This window comes from Alosa pseudoharengus, unplaced genomic scaffold (assembly GCF_046254945.1).
Source record: "Alosa pseudoharengus isolate Yale_2024_CS ecotype anadromous, Long Island Sound unplaced genomic scaffold, YU_APseudo_1.1 YU_APseudo_1.1_scf_2, whole genome shotgun sequence".
Taxonomy (NCBI): Eukaryota; Metazoa; Chordata; class Actinopteri; order Clupeiformes; family Clupeidae; genus Alosa; species Alosa pseudoharengus.
Window position 1 is genome coordinate 31,711,511 of NW_027468663.1, and position 20,007 is coordinate 31,731,517.

The 20,007-nt window shown below is 41.7% G+C and overlaps 1 protein-coding gene across 2 annotated transcripts; it reads left to right on the plus strand.

The window, feature by feature from the left end:
- Nucleotides 1-700: 700 nt before the first annotated feature.
- acap2a (ArfGAP with coiled-coil, ankyrin repeat and PH domains 2a) lies at nt 701-19,804 on the plus strand. Of its 2 annotated transcripts, XM_076294557.1 has the most exons (25): nt 701-1,004; nt 5,654-5,711; nt 5,849-5,968; nt 6,081-6,134; nt 6,322-6,380; nt 6,643-6,826; nt 7,120-7,164; nt 7,417-7,512; nt 7,686-7,760; nt 8,377-8,489; nt 8,793-8,813; nt 8,932-8,983; nt 9,353-9,453; nt 10,026-10,131; nt 10,728-10,933; nt 11,307-11,376; nt 11,666-11,760; nt 12,176-12,369; nt 13,150-13,242; nt 13,785-13,999; nt 14,183-14,292; nt 14,501-14,611; nt 15,030-15,091; nt 18,518-18,637; nt 18,803-19,804. In XM_076294557.1, exons 1-24 carry the CDS (start codon nt 952-954, stop codon nt 18,595-18,597), a joined length of 2,373 nt encoding a protein of 790 aa, XP_076150672.1. In that variant the 5' UTR covers nt 701-951; the 3' UTR covers nt 18,598-18,637; nt 18,803-19,804. The 2 variants fall into 2 exon arrangements, with proteins under 2 accessions (XP_076150672.1, XP_076150671.1); XM_076294556.1 differs by lacking the exons at nt 18,518-18,637; nt 18,803-19,804 and having other exon boundaries at nt 15,030-18,240.
- The last annotated feature ends 203 nt before the right edge of the window (nt 19,805-20,007 follow it).

Sequence of the window (20,007 nt, forward strand, 5' to 3'; positions counted from 1 at the left end):
TCCTGTTTCTATCTTTCCTGTGGACTTTTCTTTTGCTGTCTATGGGACAGTGCTCTTCCACAGGAAGTTGATTTACACAGCGGCCCCATCTTGTGAAATGGGCTAATTAGGTGTGGATAGTCACACACTTCACTTCGCATCACTGCATTGCCTCAGTTGATCAATTTGGCCTCACTTTTAGAGTTATATGAACGGTAGAATAAAACACAATAGAAGCGGTGTCAGAAGTATGAAAATATCAAAAGTGTTGATTTAGAAAGACGCCAGATGGCCCTATTCTACCATCTTGGCAAGGTGTGGCGGGGTGCTCTGACAACGTTTTCTAGGGGCTAGTCCTGCAATGTTGTGTACAGTCACAAAATTAATTTCATTATGATCATAGTGTCTTAAATAGACAAAAAACAATTACTCATACTTCAAATTAACCCATGCAATTTAGATGGACTTTGTACATAAAAAAAAATGGTAAAATGATGTTTTTTACTTGACTGTTGTAATATTATAACATAACTTTTTCTCAGCATATTAAGATTTTGCTAACCCATCTTATAACAACAGATAGGATAGGCTAAAATCCATATAATATCTGGTCCAACCAAGACATCTTTTCCTGACTTGACTGTAGTCGCAAGACCGACTCTCATTGGCCGCATATTCTGACATTCATGTGCCTGACAATAGCAAGCAGAATGGGGTGGGACTGAATTTCTGGTGAACGGATTGACGTAGGTTTATAGTAATCGATGCAATGACCATTTCAGCAATAATTGGCTACATGTGCTTTGCAAATATTTTACAGTTATTGTCTTAGTTATTCTGAAATATAATTGGTAGGCTAAATGCTAGATAATTGCTAGCGTTCAGTCGAGGCAGGGTTTCTTGCATCTCGATCGTTGGTTTTGGTGAAGAAGACGCAGGCTTCAGAAGCGCATTTTCCTTCCAACTGAAGCAATGAAGGTGACTGTGGATTTTGAAGATTGTCTGAAAGATTCTCCTCGATTCCGGTAGGCCAACAATTATTGTCGTCTTTTCCAAATGCTGCAATGAAATGCAATGTGGCACGTAGCCTATTCAAAAAAAGAAAGCCCTATAACCTACGTTTCTCCCCCCCCCCCCCCAATCATTACCCATTCATTGCGGTTGTGTCATCTCTTTCAAAACGAGGCAAATGTTCACAGTCATGCACAATAATGTGTTCAGGCCAGGGCAGTTGATGGTGCGACTGCTTATGTCGGCTGCGGAATAGAATATTTGTGATGATGAATGATGGAGACACGACAGTGCCGCTTCTATGAATGCACTGGCTGCACTTCGAACTTCCTCGTCGGATCAACCTGCATCTGGACGGGGGGATCGTCGCTCGCACTCTGTTGAAGAGGCGATTATAAACAGAGAGTATAGATATTACATGACTGCAGGTGCACGGATGCTGCGTTACGTGTTCCCTCATTCATGCACCCTATTTTGATCTGTCTTTACATGAACAAACCCAGTTCTAGGCTACTGTAGACTATTTTTCTGTAGATGCCTCATTGTGCGATATAGGCCTACAGACAATAAATTATGCTTCTCGCTCTGTGCGATTTTCTCACGTTAATGTCCCATGCACGGAATAGCCTAAAAACTTACTGTCCCGCTTTTCTTAAAACAGGGCTGCGTGGGATGTTATGTTACTTTGTAGGCTACAACACTAGTGACAGATGTTGTCAAGCTTCCAGACATCAGACAAAAAGAAAGTGGCAATGGACAGATGCTTGGGAATACCCGAGGCGGTTTAAGAATCCTGATTGAGACCTGACTGAGTTTTTCCCAACACAACAGTTCCAGCCTAAATTCAGTGAGCTTTCTATGGGACAACTTTTGAATTTAGTTTTACTCCTTTTCTTTGGAAAGCATCACATTTCTTATGTCACATGCCAATCAAGGTGATTTGCTTGCTGACATAAGGTAACCTTAAGCTACTGCTCTGATTCACTGACAAGCTTCATTGTCCTGTAATGCTTATGTGATTGCTCTGGAGAAGGGAAATATTAGAGGCATTTTAGTTTACTGCCTTAGTGAGGGACTGTCAAAGGCTTGTCCACCACTTAGTCTGAGCTCTTTGTTGGTTGGTGCTCTGGCTGCAATGAGATCATCTTTGCCTTTGTGTTGCTACACTGTTACAAATATGAATAGATTGTCTTTGAATGAGGTCTGGTTGCAGTTGAGCCAAATCACATGAGAATGGAAGCCCTCTTTTGAGTTGCACATTGTGTTATTTTCAATTCAATACCCTACATAGACACAGCAACACTAATGCACTCTGTGATATAGGCCTAGGCTACCACCAATATGGCAGGCACACACAGGCAGGTGGTAGGTGTTCCATGCCAAGATCATGTTTTCATGATGCAGTTAGGTGCTGTGATGCAGGTAAAGTGTTTGACTGCCTATAGGGATATCTGGCAGACAGGGTGTCACCCTGCAATGTTTTTTTCTTTATCAGCTGGCGTCTTTCCCACTGCAGGCTTACTTGTCCACAGCAGGCTTAGTTGTAACATGTCATGCAGCAAATTGGAGTGTCTGTGCTGTGGTGTAGGCTATATCCAGTAAAAAAAGAGTCCGGCTATTTGTCATGTCCAGCCATTTCTCAGCCAAATACAGTGTAAACTCCGTGGTCAGTTAGGTAGGCTAATCATGCAATCTTTCTACAGTGGAATATAAAAAACATACATGTAAAAAAAATAATTCAGTATGTGTATTCTTGCAACATGATGGATATATATTTATTGATTTTTTTTTTTTAAATACTTTAGATAATACAAAGATTAATTGGTGAAATTTGCCAGGGGGCTTTTTTTGGTACCTTTGTAAGACTCATTGTGAGTCTTAGAGTTCATAGTGAAATTTGGTCACGCAATTTGATAATCTAATGTTGCAAAAACAACTTCCATATGTCTGAAGACAAAGCAATTCAGATTTTGTCTGAATATTGTGAGATATCATTGATATCATTCTTCAGACTGTGACTGTCAGGTTCCTGTATATTACTAGAAAGCTGTATCACTGTGCACCTCTGATAGACTCAGTGCTCTTGTTCATCTGTCATATCCCATCTACATACAGTATTAAAGAAGACATGTAATCTACCAGGCGAAACAAGCGCAGTGCCGTGTGATGGTGGAGGTGATGTGGACAAAGCAGTCTGTGGGGAGGGGGGCATGAGTCATGCTCAAGGGCACAAGTTGGATTTTACTCTAGTGCAGATGGAAGGTGGAAGGGATTAAATCTTGTAGCAGAAAATTAGGAAAAAATATTCAAAATGATTTCAGTGCTGTATAAATAACCTGTAAATAAAAATCATTGTGTTTTCGTTAGATTAACACGGACACATTTCTAAACCATTTGCACTTAAAGAACACTTCAATATACTACTTCACTCAATAGTTCCTACTACGTTTGGATAGAGTAAGCCTACACATGCAGGCCAGACAAACCATGACAAATATGTCTTTAGACCTTCTAATGATGACACTCAAGAGGCACTGGAGTTTGGTTGATCTCAGTTTTGTCCAGACTGTGGTATAGACTGGGTTGAGATTATTATGCTGCGTTACTGAGGGCTTGTCATTAGGGACATAGTAAATGATTATCAGCATTCCAGGACTGACAGACAGTAGCCTACTTCAACAGTTGTACTTTAGACTGGGTTAGTATTGTTCTATTGTAGTGTAATATATGAAAAAACATATAACATACTTTTAATATAATAAAATCTAATATAAAAGTATTTATTTAACTTACCTTAAAACCAAGAGATAATACTTTAAACGTGATTTTCCAATAACAGTCATGTTGATAAAATACCCTTGTTAACTGCATTGAAAGTAGTTTTTTGGATGAAAGTGGATGAGTTGGCTTAATGGATTAAAAATGTAGTTAGTTTATTTAGTCATTATTTAGTTTAGCCTCAGCCACTCAGCTGAATAGTTTTTATCAGATTTGTTTACCCTACTCTCTAGTATGCTGTCGTCAAAGCAATAGAGGAACCTAATCTGTCACTCAGGGCCACCAGGGGACCTTGTGGCCTACATTTCATAGTTTCTGCAGGAAGAAAACTTTCTTAAGGTCCTTACTGTGTCCTGTCAATACAGCACAAGTTAAAGCATCAGAGTGAAATGGAAAATAACGGCTTATGCCAATGTCTTTACTTTTAGCATGCAGGATGATCTGCCCTGACAAAAACTACAGTATGAGGGTTAGACCCATACTTACATCAACTGTAACTATTTCAGTCATGCAGATGATTTTTGACAATGTCACAATCTTGATTGGATCAAAAGGACATGTTACCATGATGTTTCCTTGTATTACGTGGCAAATTCTGCAGTGGTCTTGAAACAGAGTTGCTGATATGGTGTGAACAAGCAATGTGGAGTTTTTTCAGGCCAGAATGATAAGAACGTAGAGGGTTTCAATTTATTGGTTTTCATTGTAGTGGATGATGGACTTGTCTATTATGGTTTTTATTTTAAAGCTGTACTGTGGAGTGTGGATGAACAGTTAATGTGTTGCATCCTTGTCTTACTCACAGTTGGCCTATGCATGCGTGTGTGTGTGTGTGTGTGTGTGTGTGTGTGTGTGTGTGTGTGTGTGTGTGTGTGTGTGTGTGTGTGTGTGTGTGTGTGTGTGATTGCGTGCGTGAAGAGTCTGGCTTCTGTGTCGGCCCTCTCGTTTTGCATGCATGTGAGCATCAGACATGAGGGTCTGTTAGCTAGAGGGTACAGTCACAGAATGGCATGTTGTTTTCCTCCACTCAACTCATATGAAAGGCATTGCCCTGATATTAGATTACTCTAACAGTTACAAGATATTCTGGTTACAAATGAAACCCTTTCAACAAAAAGCTACTGTGTTAAATTTGGGCTATCCTGTAAAGAGACAGGAGGTATTGAGGAGGTATTATACAAAATATTTTCCATGCCATAATTATATATCTTTCAAAATATGTATAGACTGTAAAGACTTCATGTACATAATTGTTGCATTCTTTTGACATCCCAATGTCAACCATCTAGATAGAAAATCTCATTTATGGTGATTGTTTAGGGGACAAGTCATTGACTTTCTGGGTCCCGGTTCCATGATAGTTTAAAGGTATGGTGTGGGGGGTTCAACATAAAACACTACAGTGTTTCCAGTCTTTCGACACCCTTGGGATTTTGTATAACCTTGTAGGCAGACAGAATGGTTTGGTTAGCACTTCTGCCACCATTGATCTTTGAAAAGGATTAATCCTCTGTACCACTATGTAAATTGGACTTCAAAGGAAAAGTGAACATAGTGAATATCCATTTTATATTGATTTAACAAGCGCCAGCCAGTGGACTAGGAGCTCTTTGGGCTGGCAAGATCGGATCACAGTGGTTCATTTCAAGTGAACAAAGACCAAAAATGAAATGGCTCTGCTCACAGTGTGATGCTGGTAGAGTAATGTAATGTTTGTTACTGGTGTGTCGGGGGATTTGTGAGAAAATGGTAAGTTTTATACATAATGGAAATGGCAAGAGAGTTTACCATTTAATTTACCCATTCTTGACTGTAGTTTTTTTTTACTTACTGACTTTACGCTACTCTACTTATCACCATGTTTGAATGCCTTTTCTGTGTGCAGAGCGACCATCGAGGAGGTGGAGACAGATGTCGGGGAGTTGGAGTCCAAACTAGACAAGGTCAGAATAAACTCTCAAAAACACATCTGCCAGTGAGCCCACAAAATCACAACATGGTTGCTTTACAGATATAGTACTGTCAGCTTATGACTATTTTTCATTTTGAAGTTTTGGTTCCCTTTTATTATTCATTTTAGCTGGTCAAGCTCTGTATTGGGATGATTGATGCTGGCAGGGCCTATATTCTGGCCAACAAGCAGTTTGTCAACGGTATCAGAGACCTCGCTCTGCAGTCCACTAGAGATGTGGTCATCGAGGTGAGTGAATGTTTGTGAGGCACATTTGACAGTTTCATTTCTGTACACCCAACCTTAACCTGCAAAATTCATTGTCAATGCTATTCAGAGTTTTGGTACTTTTGTTTTCCAGTCAAGTTTAACCAAGTTCGCTGAAAGTCTGCAAGAGATGAATAACTACCATACAGTAAGAACATCATTCACTGATTTCCTCAGAGACATTTGTTATTGTTCATATTCAAAATTTCTCAAATATGAAGCAGCACTAGTTTCTTGAAATGTATTGCATGTTATAACTGCATGTTATTATTCAATGTTGATTTAATGTTGTAATTCTGATAGGCCTATTATGCCCATTTTTCTCCGATTCACAGATTTTATTTGATCAAGCTCAGAGATCAATAAAGTCCCAACTCCAGACATTTGTGAAGGAGTAAGTGTCATAGATAAGTACTTTCTCATAGCATTATGGGGTTTCTCACATAATGTCTCATAGATCTCATCCAAAGATGCTGTACATTCAGAACGAGACAATGATGCTACAGACTGTAATGATCAGCCTGGTGGAACACAGCTCCTATCAAACACTAGAGCTTGTATTGTGCTTACATTTTATCTTCAATATCACCATTCAACTAAAGATAAGCCATCTTTATATGATTTTTAAAAAATATCAAAATAACCCTTGTGTTTAGAGACCTTCGGAAGATAAAAGAGACCAAGAAGCAGTTTGACAAGGTCAGTGAGGAGAAGGAGGTGGCCCTGGTGAAGAACGCTCAGGTGCCTCGGAACAAGACGCACGAGGTGGACGAGGCCACTAACATCCTCACCACCACGCGAAAGTGCTTCCGCCACATCGCCTTGGACTATGTGCTGCAGGTGAGAGTCCAAACAGGAAGCTGGCTGTCCTCTTTGATGAATTGCCAGACACAGGGAGCCTGTAAAGATATGGTTGACCTAGTTCTGGGATCCATGTTGCGTTACAGGTGTTTACAATGTAATACTTGATTTATATTAGTATTTCAAATACAGTTAATCAAGACTGCGAGGTCAATTAGACATGATTTCTCTCTCAGATGTTTCTCAAAAATTGGTCCTCAATATAAGCAGTCTCATTCTACTGTATTCTGTGTTTTTATTGCTCATCATAGAAACTTATTTGTTTCTTCCAGATCAATGTCCTCCAGTCTAAAAGAAGATCTGAAATCCTCAAATCAGTGAGTGATGGGGCTTTTTGTAATCTCTCCACATCCCCCTATTGAATCAGGATTATAATAGTCAATTATCTTTTTGCAGTAATTATATACTGTGAATGTATTAACTCAAAGCAATATGCTCTGATAGACCGATTCACCCATTTGAATAGGCTGATATTACAACCATCTGTACAGTATTGCTGCCCAGATTTACTTTTTAACTTTTAAAAGCATGTTTAAAATGTTTCTCTCAACCATCATTTTATGTCACAGATGCTGTCCTTCATGCAAGCTCATCTCAGCTTCTTCCACCAAGGCTATGACCTATTTAGTGAGCTTCAACCACTTATGAAACAGCTAGGCATACAGGTAAAACCGGTCTCTTCCAAACACTCATGGCTTCTACAGTACTAGAGACTAACTTAGTATCTTGATACCATACAGTCAAATGTAAATGAAGGTCAGTTGTTTACCTGCTGCTGGGCAGGTGGTTGTTCGTAACTTTCTTACTCTAGCTGTTGTGCTCTTTGTCTCTGTTTCAGCTGGATCAGCTTGTGGTTGATGCTGCAAAAGAGAAAAGAGACATGGAACAGAAACATTCCACTATCCAACAGAAGGTAGTCTATAGTTTCCCTAAGGCTTTGAAACCCAACACTGGATTGATTTACATTTATTACAAGAAAGGCTAACCGAGGTATAAAAGGTCACCTCAACTAAAAACTCCCCAGATGACCAGTGTGTGTTCATGGGACTCTGTGTTTGTACATATGCAAACACATTTGTGCCTGTGGACCTGCATTCTCCACTGTATGCAGATCAAAGCACTGATAATCCTGAGTGCACAGCAGATTCCTCTCCACATGTATTCATGCTCCCTCTTACCTCCACTCAGCCCTGAGCAGTTTCCTCTCACCCTCTGCCTGTTCTGTCTTGCTCTGGTGGCTGTTCCTAATTCCTGCCTTATTCTGTTTCCTCTTGCTATGCTTCTCCCAGGCAGCGCTACAAGTAAGTGTGCATCTTCTCTTGCCTGACCACTATTATTGGCCAGCATATTTCAGACATTCACTCCTCGCTGGTAACCCGTATCTTCACAAATCAAAACAAAATTGATACCGTAGATGCCCTCCATACTCACATGCTTTTATTGTGCCTCATAACCAGTTTGTTCTGAAAGAGTGCTTTGGAAATGTGATTTGCAGTGTTGAACTGATTGTGAACTTTTTTGCAATACAGGACTTATTCAACGAGGACACTAAGTTAGAGTACAATGTGGACACAGACAATGGGATTGCCATGGAGGGTTACCTGTTCAAAAGGGCTAGCAACGCCTTTAAAACATGGAATAGGTAAACAAAGAGTTGCAGTCCAAATGAACAAAAGCACATGGCCCTGCTGGGGTCCATGGCATAAAGAAATGAAGAATGTCTGCATGTTATTTTCCCTTTTTAGATCAGACAACTCACAACATTTGCCATACCAGTCACTCCATTTTTCATTTTTGTTTTGTTTCTGTCAATGTTTCATGTCCCTTATTTGTTCTGCAGTTTTTTTTCTTGTTTGTTTTGTTTCCTTGTGGTGTGTGTTTCCCCCGGTTTTGTTTAACCCATCCATCTTCTTGCGGTCCATCCTTCTGTTTTGATGCATGACAGGAAAAAAGCAGATAATAACAGGTACATGACATCCAAAAGGACATTCTCTGTTAAATAGTGATTTGTGCTGAGTTTAAGTTCTTTTCAACCCCCCACTGTGCTTCTTGCTCAAGTGATTCTTTATTATTATTTTTTTAAGGCGCTGGTTCTCCATTCAAAATAGTCAGATGGTTTATCAGAAGAAATTTAAGGTAGGAATACCCACTTTCTATCACAGTCAGTGTGTATGTGTGCAGGGCTTAAAGTGTTTAGGCATGGGCTGGGCTGTCGAAGATTTGAAAATAGTCAATATGCCTATAGGACTATGACATCTTCAAAAACGTTTGAGAACTTCAGACTCAGAATTGTTCTTTGCTTTAAGCCCTGTGTGTGTTATGTAAATGTGTGTGTGTGTGTGAGAGAGAGAGAGAAAGAGAAAGAGAGAGAGAGAGAGAGAGAGAGAGAAAGAGAGAGAGGCATAATAGTGAAAAATAGTAACCAGGCCTTCTTTGTATTAGCTACATTTTATAGTCAATTTAGGCAATGACCTTCATGTGTTTTTGCATATGTGTGTTTTGTAGGATAACCCCACTGTGGTTGTGGAGGACCTGCGACTGTGTACTGTGAAGCCGTGTGAAGACATTGAGCGGCGCTTCTGCTTTGAAGTGGTATCACCCACAAAGTGAGCATTGGAGTTATAAGCCAGAAGTGAAGCAGATTAGAAATGATAATGAACACTGATGTAGAAACAAACTGTCTCAGACAGTTACAGTTTCAAGTTACAGAGTTTCACTGGTTTCATTTTGTCAAACGAAGCACAGCTATTTTGATAAAGAACTAAAAAATTCCAGTACTTAATTCATTATTGCAGAATTATTTTATATATAAATAGAAATGTTATGACACAGTCAATCCAATGACTAAAATATGTTATAGTTATACGGTATGATATAGATCATGTTATAGTTTGTTGTGTACATTACATTTCAATCCTAGCTTGCAGCTCACAGGCCTACACTCTGTACTAATCAGTACTTATCAGTGATTTCCCTTCATGTGGAGACCCATTGAACTCGGGCCTGCCTGACCAGTGCCATGCTGTACCAGCTGGGCTACACAGACACAAAGGGAGAGAAAGAGACACACACACACACACACACACACACACACACACACACACACACACACACACACACACACACACACACACACAGGAGAGATATGAGTTGTATTGTGATCCTCTCCCGCTCCCAGGAGCTGCATGATGCAGGCGGACTCGGAGAAGCTGCGGCAGGCCTGGATCAAAGCGGTGCAGGACAGCATCGCCACCGCCTTCAGGGAGAACGGAGACGAACCCGTGGTGAGTGTCATGGAGACCTGAACGTGCTCCTGTGTCTGTCTGAACCAATACATTTACAAGAGACTTACAAGGTGACTGGTTGTCGCAAAAGAAAAAAAAAATAGTTCAAAAAGCCATAACACATTAGTCTTTTGAAGATGTTTTTGACTGCATGGCATACGTTTTGTGCCTCAAGAAATGTCTGTTTGCAGGATATTTGGAGAAGGGTATATCTTGATCATTTTATTAGATGTATTGCAGGGTATAGAATAAATATTGTGAAATAACACTCACTAGCATGAGTGTCCATCACCCGAAACATATTTGAAATAGCAGCTCCCAGTCTATTCCTGATCTTGGGACAAAACAGAGGACCCTATTGTTCTGTCTAAATGAGCGTTGAGTGTCTGATTGTGTTGTGTGAGGACGTTGTTTCATTGTCTCTTGGATTTAGTGTTACAGTAAAATCTAACTGTCTACATGAGTCTACATGTCTACATGAGTTCCTCATTTTGGAAGTCACCGGTTCAAGGACACTGACCTTTTCAAAACTTAAATAATGATTAAGTATAATAATTAACAGTAAATTATTGTTTACTTTCTCTTTCATCTTTTAGACAAGGCTTGATCGTAAGTCCTCTGCATCCCTGGGCAGTCTGGACTCGGGGGGTGACACCAGGTCTATGAAGGGCGAGAGCGCCCTCGGGAGGGTGCTGGCCATCCCCGGGAACGACACCTGTGCCGACTGTGGGCAGCCCGAGCCACGCTGGGCCAGCATCAACCTGGGCATCACGCTCTGCATCGAGTGCTCCGGCATACACAGGTACTGCATGCACGACTCTCCTGCATTTGTGCTGCTGGATTTGGCTCCTGTTTCTCCACAAGTTCAAGTTACTTTATTTGTACCCAGAGATAGATTTTGTTTGCAGTAGAGTCCTCATATGGAAAAAACAAAGAGGCACATATCACACTTCATTCAACTTAAGACAGTGGAAATTAAGAAATGGCAAATTAAAAAGCAAACTGCTGCTGTTCTTCCAGCTGAGGTTTGCTGTCGCTGTTCTCAGGCTGAGACTTGCCTCCAAAAGGGGTCCAATTTATAGATTCCTAATTTAGTTCGTGGCCAGTGTTCTGCTCTAAGGTCTGAGGCAAAACTCTGATGTTTTGTTGATGTGCATTCACTCTGTTCTTCTCAGGAGTCTGGGTGTGCACAACTCCAAAGTCAGGTCCCTTACACTGGACTCCTGGGAGCCAGAACTACTCAAGGTAAGATGGCAGTATGCAGCAGGTTTAGTGGATTCTGTATGGGAGAGTTTAAGGTTCACTCAACTTTATATTGATCGTTTATGTATGAGTGTGAACCAAAATATCTTAATTATCTCAATTAATTGGTCACTAATTGAGTACGACTGTTTTAGCAGTCATAAAAGTATGTACAGGTGCCATCAGCATGTTTGAGTAGCTGAAATCTTTAGTATAATTTTCAACAGTGTTGCTTACTTGCTCCTAAAAGACTCCTTATTCTATTTGCCATGACATGCGAATGTGTTTTCAGTTAATGTGTGAACTTGGAAATGGGCTGATAAACCAGATCTATGAGGCCCGTCGAGAGGTGCTGGGAAGCAGGAAACCACAGCCTGGAGACCCCAGGTACTCCTCCATTAAGAATGTGCTGTCACTCTTTACTGTGTATTGTAGATAGATAGATAGATAGATAGATACTTTATTGATCCCCAAGGAGAAATTCAAGAGAAAGGGGAAATTCAAGTATGTTACAGCACAAAAGACTGAAGGTGGTTATGCTAATTTAGGATGAATCTACTCAATATTGTTTCATTCAGTAGTAGACTAGTAGACCATATTTAATCGTAGTAAGAATATTGCAGAGACTAGTAGACCATATTTAATCGTAGTTAGAATATTGCATCAGAACATGATTTGCTACCTGATCTACACCGGTAGCAAGCAGTGTATGAACTACTGTTTGTCAGTCAACATTCTGCCATTGTTGTTTATGATTTTCAATTGTAATTGAATTCAATTGTACTTTTTTGCAACCTCACAGACAGGAGATTGAGGCCTTTATCAGAGCCAAGTACATTGACAGGAAGTTTGTGCTGAAGCCTTCTGCCATGGAGCAGAGGGCTAAGGTGATTAGCCTGAGCAAACAGGATAAGCAGCCGAGGAGTTGTGCCGAGTTCCTGCCCCCACGGCCGCCTCCACCTACCCCAAAGCTCCGCACAGCCTCCAGCACCTCAGGTGGGTCAGACATGCTTTCCCCAATCCCCAGCACAAGCCACAGTCATAAAAGCCGTACATTTCTGGATGGTTAGTGTTGCTAGCATTTACGAGGCTGTCTTCTCTCTCCTCTGGCTTTTGCCCGTAGACTAATTGCACCTCAGCTTGAAAGTTGCTTGTTTCTCTCTTCGTAGCCACACATCTCTCTTCCCTCATCTCCTCCTTCCTCTGACCATGTCTCTCTCTTTTCCCTTTCTCTCTCCCCTGACCCCTGACCTGTCCTTTGACCTGACCTGCTCTGTGCTTCCCTTTCCTTTACTAACGCTCGCCTCTGCCTCCCTCCTTCTTCAAAAACTCTGACCGCTGAGTAGTAGCGGCTACTGGCCAGGAGGTTCGCCGTGATTCGCTCTTCTGCCCTGATGAGCTTGACTCACTCTTCTCCTACTTTGACACTTCCTCAAAGCTGCGGAGTTGTAAGTAGCTGCAAGTGAAACTGTTACTGTGTGTCCACTTGTGTGTCCTCTGCACCTCCGTCCATGTTGTCATGTGGACAGTGTCCACTGTTGCTATGATCAATGGCTGGCACTGTAAAAGAGTGGCTGACTGAAGCATCTTGACAGACTTCATCTCATTTCCAGGATGTCCACTGATGTCTGCAGTCAGTTTGGGATCCCATATCTGTCTCTCTCAGTGTGCTGCACCCCACCTTGCTATTCTGTGTGGTTTGGTGTTCTTAAAGGCAAGTCATTGTGCCTTGAGAAACTGACGTCTGACATATATGATGTTGTTCTCCTCTGCTAGTGCGGAGTGCGGATAGTGGCATACAGAACAGTGCAGATGGCAGTCGGGAGATGTTGGCCTCGACTCCCTCCAGCAACAGCCTCAGTGAGCCAGGTGAGTGATTGTCCAGATGGAGGCGCTGTCGTGCTGTTCAGGTTTTTTAGTGTGTCACGGAAACAGTCAGCTCAGTGGCTGCACATACAGTATATTTATACCAATGAAATACAGTTTTACAACATAGATATTGTTGTCTTTGGCTACAGAAACATATTTATAGTACACTAAAGCTGTGATTCCTTTAGAAAACTCTTCTGGTACACATTAGTGGGTAACATGGTTTCACCAGGGTGAATGAATATCAATAGGCCCTAATTTTTAAAGTCACTCAGTGTCTTGTGTCTTGTGCTTGAACCAAAAATGTCATGTGGCATGTGGCACGTGGGAGCATTGAGCTGATCATTGCGCTTAGGATGTTGCTCATGGTATTAAATGATCAAATCCATGTTGTCATTTGTATTAGGGCCCCATGTTTCAATTCAAACAGCAAATCTTAAGAATCGAATAGAATAATTACTTAGTGGTAGGCCTGTGTAGCCCTTTGTAGGTTTGAGCGAGAGTCCTAACACAACCTGTGTGTGTGTGTGTGTGTTTCCCAGAGCCTGAGTCCGAGTCCCCAGTTGCGGTGCAGCGGGTCGAGTCTCCACCGGTCTTCTCCGAGCTGACAGACTTCTCGTCAGACCTGCTGCTCTACTGGGCCTCCTGCGCCTGCAGTCTCCCCGACATGGCCGAGGCCATGGCACATGGCGCCGACATCAACTGGGTCAACTCCGAGGACAGCAACCGGACGCCTCTCATACAGGCAGTCCAAGGGGTGGGTGTGCCACAGTGCGTGAAATACGTTATGGATAACAGCCACCGAGGTGTCCCGATATATGGAATTAATGGACGAGGCGGAGACAAAGAACTCCACAACGCACAACACGCAACTCCACAGTCAAGCGAGTCTGTAAATTGTCATGTCTATATTATGCATTTTTGATGCTTTGTCACACAGGGCTCACTGGTCACCTGTGAGTTCCTCCTTCAGAACGCTGGTAATGTGGACCAACAGGACATCCGCGGCCGAGGTCCACTGCACCATGCCACGATTCTGGGCCACACAGGGTACGTGTCACCATGGACCTTTAAACATGGAGCTTATTCACTCTTATGATCTGTATACTGCTGATTATCTAAATGAATTACTACCATGGTGTGTCATGGAGATGGTTAGCAAGCAGTGCAGATGTAGTTTTGCTGGGTCTGTCCTTATAGCATCCTGCTTGTAAATCTATTACATGGAGCGTAATTTAATTGCTGCCCATTCTCTCAGTCAAGTGTGCCTGTTTCTGAAGAGGGGGGCCAAACAGAATGCTGTCGACACTGATGGCAGAACTCCGCTGTCCATCGCTGTAGAGGCTGCCAACGCTGACATAGTCACTCTGTAAGTGAGAACAAGCACAACTACTCTCATCCCGTTTTTAACATCTGACATAGTCACTCTGTAAGTGAGAACAAGCACAACTACTCTCATCCCGTTTTTAACATCCTGATTAATGCATGTCAACTTTTTCACCAATGACTATAAAAAGCAATGGACAGTGTACTCAGCGTCACTAAAAAATGGTGAGGATGTAACCAAATATTGTCGGTTCTGGGCTGATGTGGCAGATTTTCTGTTAGGCATTCTCTGGCTGGCACTAACTGCACACGGGCTCTGGGTCCAGTATTGCCAATATATGGCCAACCAAATTTGATTTAATTTCATCATTTTTCACCCACATCTTTAATAGCTTTCCTCCTCCCGGTCCTTCCCTGCTACTCACCTCCTTTTCTCATGTCTTTCTCTCTTCTGTGTCCAGGCTGCGTCTGGCGAAGATGAACGAGGAGATGCGGGAGACGGAGGGAGTGTTTGGCCAGCCAGGTCAATATCCCTCCCACAATACCCAAACTGAACAGCAGTACAAGAAATGCATACAAGAGTTTATCACTCTGCAGCTGGACGAGTCCTAAAAGTCCTAAAAAAAACAAGCAAAAAAAAACCCCAATTAATTTCAGTATTTGCATATCAATTGGCAACAAGAGAAGCATATAAACTCAAACATATCCAATACCTCAGCCAGACCATAGAGCACTATGAAACATCATTGTGGGGAAAAATCAAATGGTGGTCATGTATGTGTATCGTACAGGCAAACAAACCTCAGCATCTTGGCATGTTGTGTGTGCTAATGCTGGCTAGCAAAATGATCCAATTGTTATAAGATCTGGAGAAACCAAATAAGATTATGAATATGCATACATGTGGTTTGTATGTTTCCCAATTTTAGGTGTCAGGATTGAGTTTTTAATCCTTCACTATAGGTGCTTGTTCCCAACCTGTTCCACAGGTTGACTGTTTATAACAAAACCACAAATGCATTTGTAATCATTCAAAATCATAGAATTGGTTGGTGATGCACCTGTATATACCCAGTGACTTTCAGCTGGACTGGGTTGTGAGGGCTTCACAATGCCATGATAAAATGGGTCTCAAAGCAGAGAGAGGCTGTTGTGTTATCACCTGGCTGTCGGAAAAAAATATTTTGCACATTATCTGGATGTTGCAGCTAAATTATTTTTCATTTTTGTGCTCGGTGATGAAGTTCATTTCATATTGTATTTAATCTCTCCTGCTCTCCTAATACTAGTCTGTGTTGTATGTAGAGAATTCACTGTATGCATTGAAATGCTCTGAAGTCCTTTTGGTTTGAAAGTTCTGCCCCTGTGCACAGAGTGGTGGTCTCTGGTATTGGTCGCCCACTGAGACAACTTGATCCAATTTTCGAATGACAAATAACACCTTTGGAGATTTTAATGAGAGAAGTGAAGGCATTTGCTACCTCATGCACATGTGCAACAAACAATTTCTTATTGGTAAGAGAAGTTGGAAAGGATAGACTAATACAGAACCATACACCACGAGTAAAGGGAGCTTGAACACCTGTTGTCAAGCGATCTAAACCAGAGACCACCGACTCTGTGCTTGGGCTCTATGATAGGGTACCTAGTTCAAGCTAGGGTCATCAGCATCTCCCATGTAGGCAGGCTTACCCTGTTTCTTGTCCACTGATTCAGTGGAGACCATTGCAGACGTTCAGTCTACTGTTTCTCAACCTGTGCATGTGCTTCATATCTTTCCAGTAGAACATTTACGTACTGTAACTTCAAAAGGACTGCTCATTAAGCTTCAATAGCACATGGCTTGAGTGAATCTATAGAGTGTACATATAGCATACAGCCAGTTCACCATACAATACTCTAAAACTGTAGACATATGTACGATATATATAGCAATCAATAGTTGGGATATTCACATCGTTCACTTCAGTCAAGTCAATCTAAAGCTGATGATATAAGACTTCTTGAGCAGTGCTGCTGGACAGTGTTTCTGAGTATTGTTGTTCGGGCATATTCCTGTTCATATTGGGCAGCAATTTATTATCTGGAGAACTTTAATCAAAATTGAATATTGAATGGGCAATAGGCAAATCATACAATCAGAACACATGGAGCTTGTCATGTGGTTGCCCAGCAACATTGCTCAGAAACTTGCCCCATGTATCACTTGATAGGTAGATATGAACACCAAACCAGCACACGCAGTGGGTTGAGAGGCCTTTATCTGCCGGTCTCGGACAGCCCTTTAAATGTCACTGTTTACCAGTAGCTGTGTTCTTCAGGTCAGCACACTGCCCTGCAGAAGCCATACTACACACTAACCTGCCAGAGAAACTGTACCAACTATTCTATGTAAATGGCCATAGCACACAGTCCAAGCAAAAAAGAAAAGTATATGTTTATATTGGTTTTATGTAGAAGAATTGTCAGTACTACAGTGCACATTATTTTATGTTGATTCTATATACAGCATCTCATAATAGTGATGTTTTTTATTCAACTTGTGTTCTGTGTTGAAACAGTCTCATTTGTAGCTGCAGGGGTGGCTAGTTAGAAGTCAGGAATTATAGATTTTTATTCCTATGTCACCATGTTTGCTGCCTACCTGTTCACAAAGATCTGTAACATCCTGCATTTGAGAACACTGATCCCATATGTGTTTAATCTTGTGACCACCACCTTTTTCTGTTTTCATGTTATGGTGCTCCACAAAGTGAAGGAGCCATTTTTGGACAATGGAATTAATGCATGAGACAGTCATGCACTGGTTTCCTGATATGGCAGTCTGCAGTGTGTTTGAAAGTGAAATGTGTTTATTTAGGGGGGTATTCTGTTACAAATAGACTTTCAGTGGGCAGAGATATGAACTGGTCTGCCAAAGATGTAAGCCTTTGTGTAGGGGAAAACCAGCCTTAGTTTAGGGAAGATGTGACCCAGTGGAATACTTCAATTGTTTTGGTATGCCCTGTTCTCATCTGTTGGATATCTGAGGTGAAAGTCGATAAGGCTCTGTATGAGAGTGCTGTGTTGATGATGGTGTGATATGTTGGGAGGAGTGAGCGTCTGTCCTGGTGTTTCCTCTTGGTGGCATGATCCCTGTGCTTTGCAGACGCCTGCAGTCGCCCTCTCCTTCTGCCCTCCCACTCCAGAGCTTGTGCCTTTTTCTGTTCTCTGGTTTCTTTGTAAATCTGCACTTTAAATACAGTATGGTCATTAGCAAACACGCTGTCCACGTTGTCTTTTTCCTTTCCTTCCTAATATTAGTGTGCTTTATTGCTAGTATTTCAACTGTAAGCTTTTCTTTGCTCTCTTCCTATAACTTATTCATGCTGTGCAACTTTACTTACAACCCTTCAAAAGGAGTTGTGTGCGTTAGTCATCTGGTCTTGTGGGGTTTGGCACTTTCCACTCTGCTTAACAACTGCTTGACCTGCTTGACTCTGACAATCGCTGCTAAGCTGTACAACATGTTCAGGTACGGCTGTCTTTCTCTTCCTGCTCACTCACCTATGTCCTCCATATGTGCTTGGCCGTCTGTGTGTGTGTGTGAGTGCGTGCGTGCGTGCGTGCGTGCGTGCGAGCGAGCGAGCGGGCAAGAGAGCGAGTGAGTGAGTGAGTGAGTGAGTGAGTGGGTGAGTGGGTGGGTGAGTGAGTGAGTGTGTGAGTGGGTGGGTGGGTGAGTGAGTGTGTGAGTGGGTGGGTGAGTGAGTGAGTGAGTGTGTGAGTGAGTGAATGGGTGAGTGTGTGAGTGAGTGAATGGGTGAGTGAGTGAGTGGGTGAGTGAGAGAGATGTCATAGTTTCCACACGCACATCCAACAAGATGCCATTTTTGATCCAATGCATGACCAAGCCATTCAGTGGGCTTTTCATGTTCTCTTCCTATAATGAGATTTCTACTGTGCCCTCTAGGAGATGAGACGTATCAGGATATCTTCAGAGACTTCTCCCAGATGGCGTCCAATGAGCCTGACAAGCTAAAGCGCTTTTAAGCCAGATGATCAGATGACATGTCACGTTGACTTTGGTCAGGTAAACATTGCAGAGGGAGAATTAAAATTGGCTGACAGTTGTACCAAAGCAGTGTTGATATGCAAGTTGTCTTTGTTGCCATGCCATAGTATTTATTTTTAAAACTCTATGTATACATACTATTATTTACCAAGTGCCATTGACAACATGGGCTGCTTTCCACAGGAACCCAAATGGCACCTGGCCCAAGGCTCAAGACACTGGACACTTGTGACTTGGGGACAACTTTACCATTTTGGTTCCTGAGTCCTGATGGTGTCAAGACTGAAGGTGACTCAGTCGATTTTGGTGCAGTGTTGAGACTCAATGGTATCAAGGCTGAGGATAACTAAGTCTAACTTAGAACTCAGAACATGCCCTTTGCTGTTTACTTTTCTTCAAACTACTTTGAGCTCCTCCACCACAGGCAGTTGGATGGTGTTGGATATAAAATTCACTAAACACAGTAATCGTTTCCCATCCTTAAAATCTCTATGACTGTCCGCTGAAGTAACACTGTAGCCTATTGTGTCTGGCCCCAAAGTGACCTGCACTCATCTGGTTTGATTTGATCCTATCTGCAGATGAGGGCTACAACCATTCCACAGTCAGTAGGCTAGGAAGATTCCCTAGACAACATTTAAATGAAAACAGTATTTAAGTAGAATGAACAATCTCTGGATAATTTTTTCTAAGCATTTCTCTTCATAATTACAACAATAGTTTGAATGGTGTTGCAATGATAAACCATCTACGTTTTGGATCACAAACAGACCATACCATGTTATGAGTGATGGTGGTGTAGGCCTTAGTCTTCTGACTTCTTGCTCCCTATAACGTAGCCGATGGCAAAGAGCTATCATCACTGTCTTCTCGGGAGGACCTTTCTGCATTCCACAACAAAGTATAGACTCTTTCTCATTAACCCCAAATACACTCAGGGAAGACATGCTGTTTTAGGTGTTTATATTGTTCATGAAATACACAATGATGAGACTTTATCAGCATATCATCTTTAAGGCTTGAAAAGATATTGTTTACAGCAAAAAAAATAATGTTTATTGTGTTTATTGGACAAAACATCTCTGTGTGTGACTGATGTTATTTATTCCTTTTATGCAAGTATGTGAATGCTTTATGAAACTACCAATAAACTAGCAAGGAACGTGTGTGTTCTTACAGTTTTTACATACAGAGGTTTTCATTTTGGGCTCATATCAAACAAATGTCACAACATAAAAAATACTATTGTTGTCCAGTCATGTCATTTGTGGATTTGACACCAATTTTGGAAAACAGAAGTATGAAAGCAGAGTTTAGAATGCTAGTCTATGCCTGCATTTGTATTAGACCACTGTGGAGTTAAATGTCAGTTTTATTCAATCTGAAGT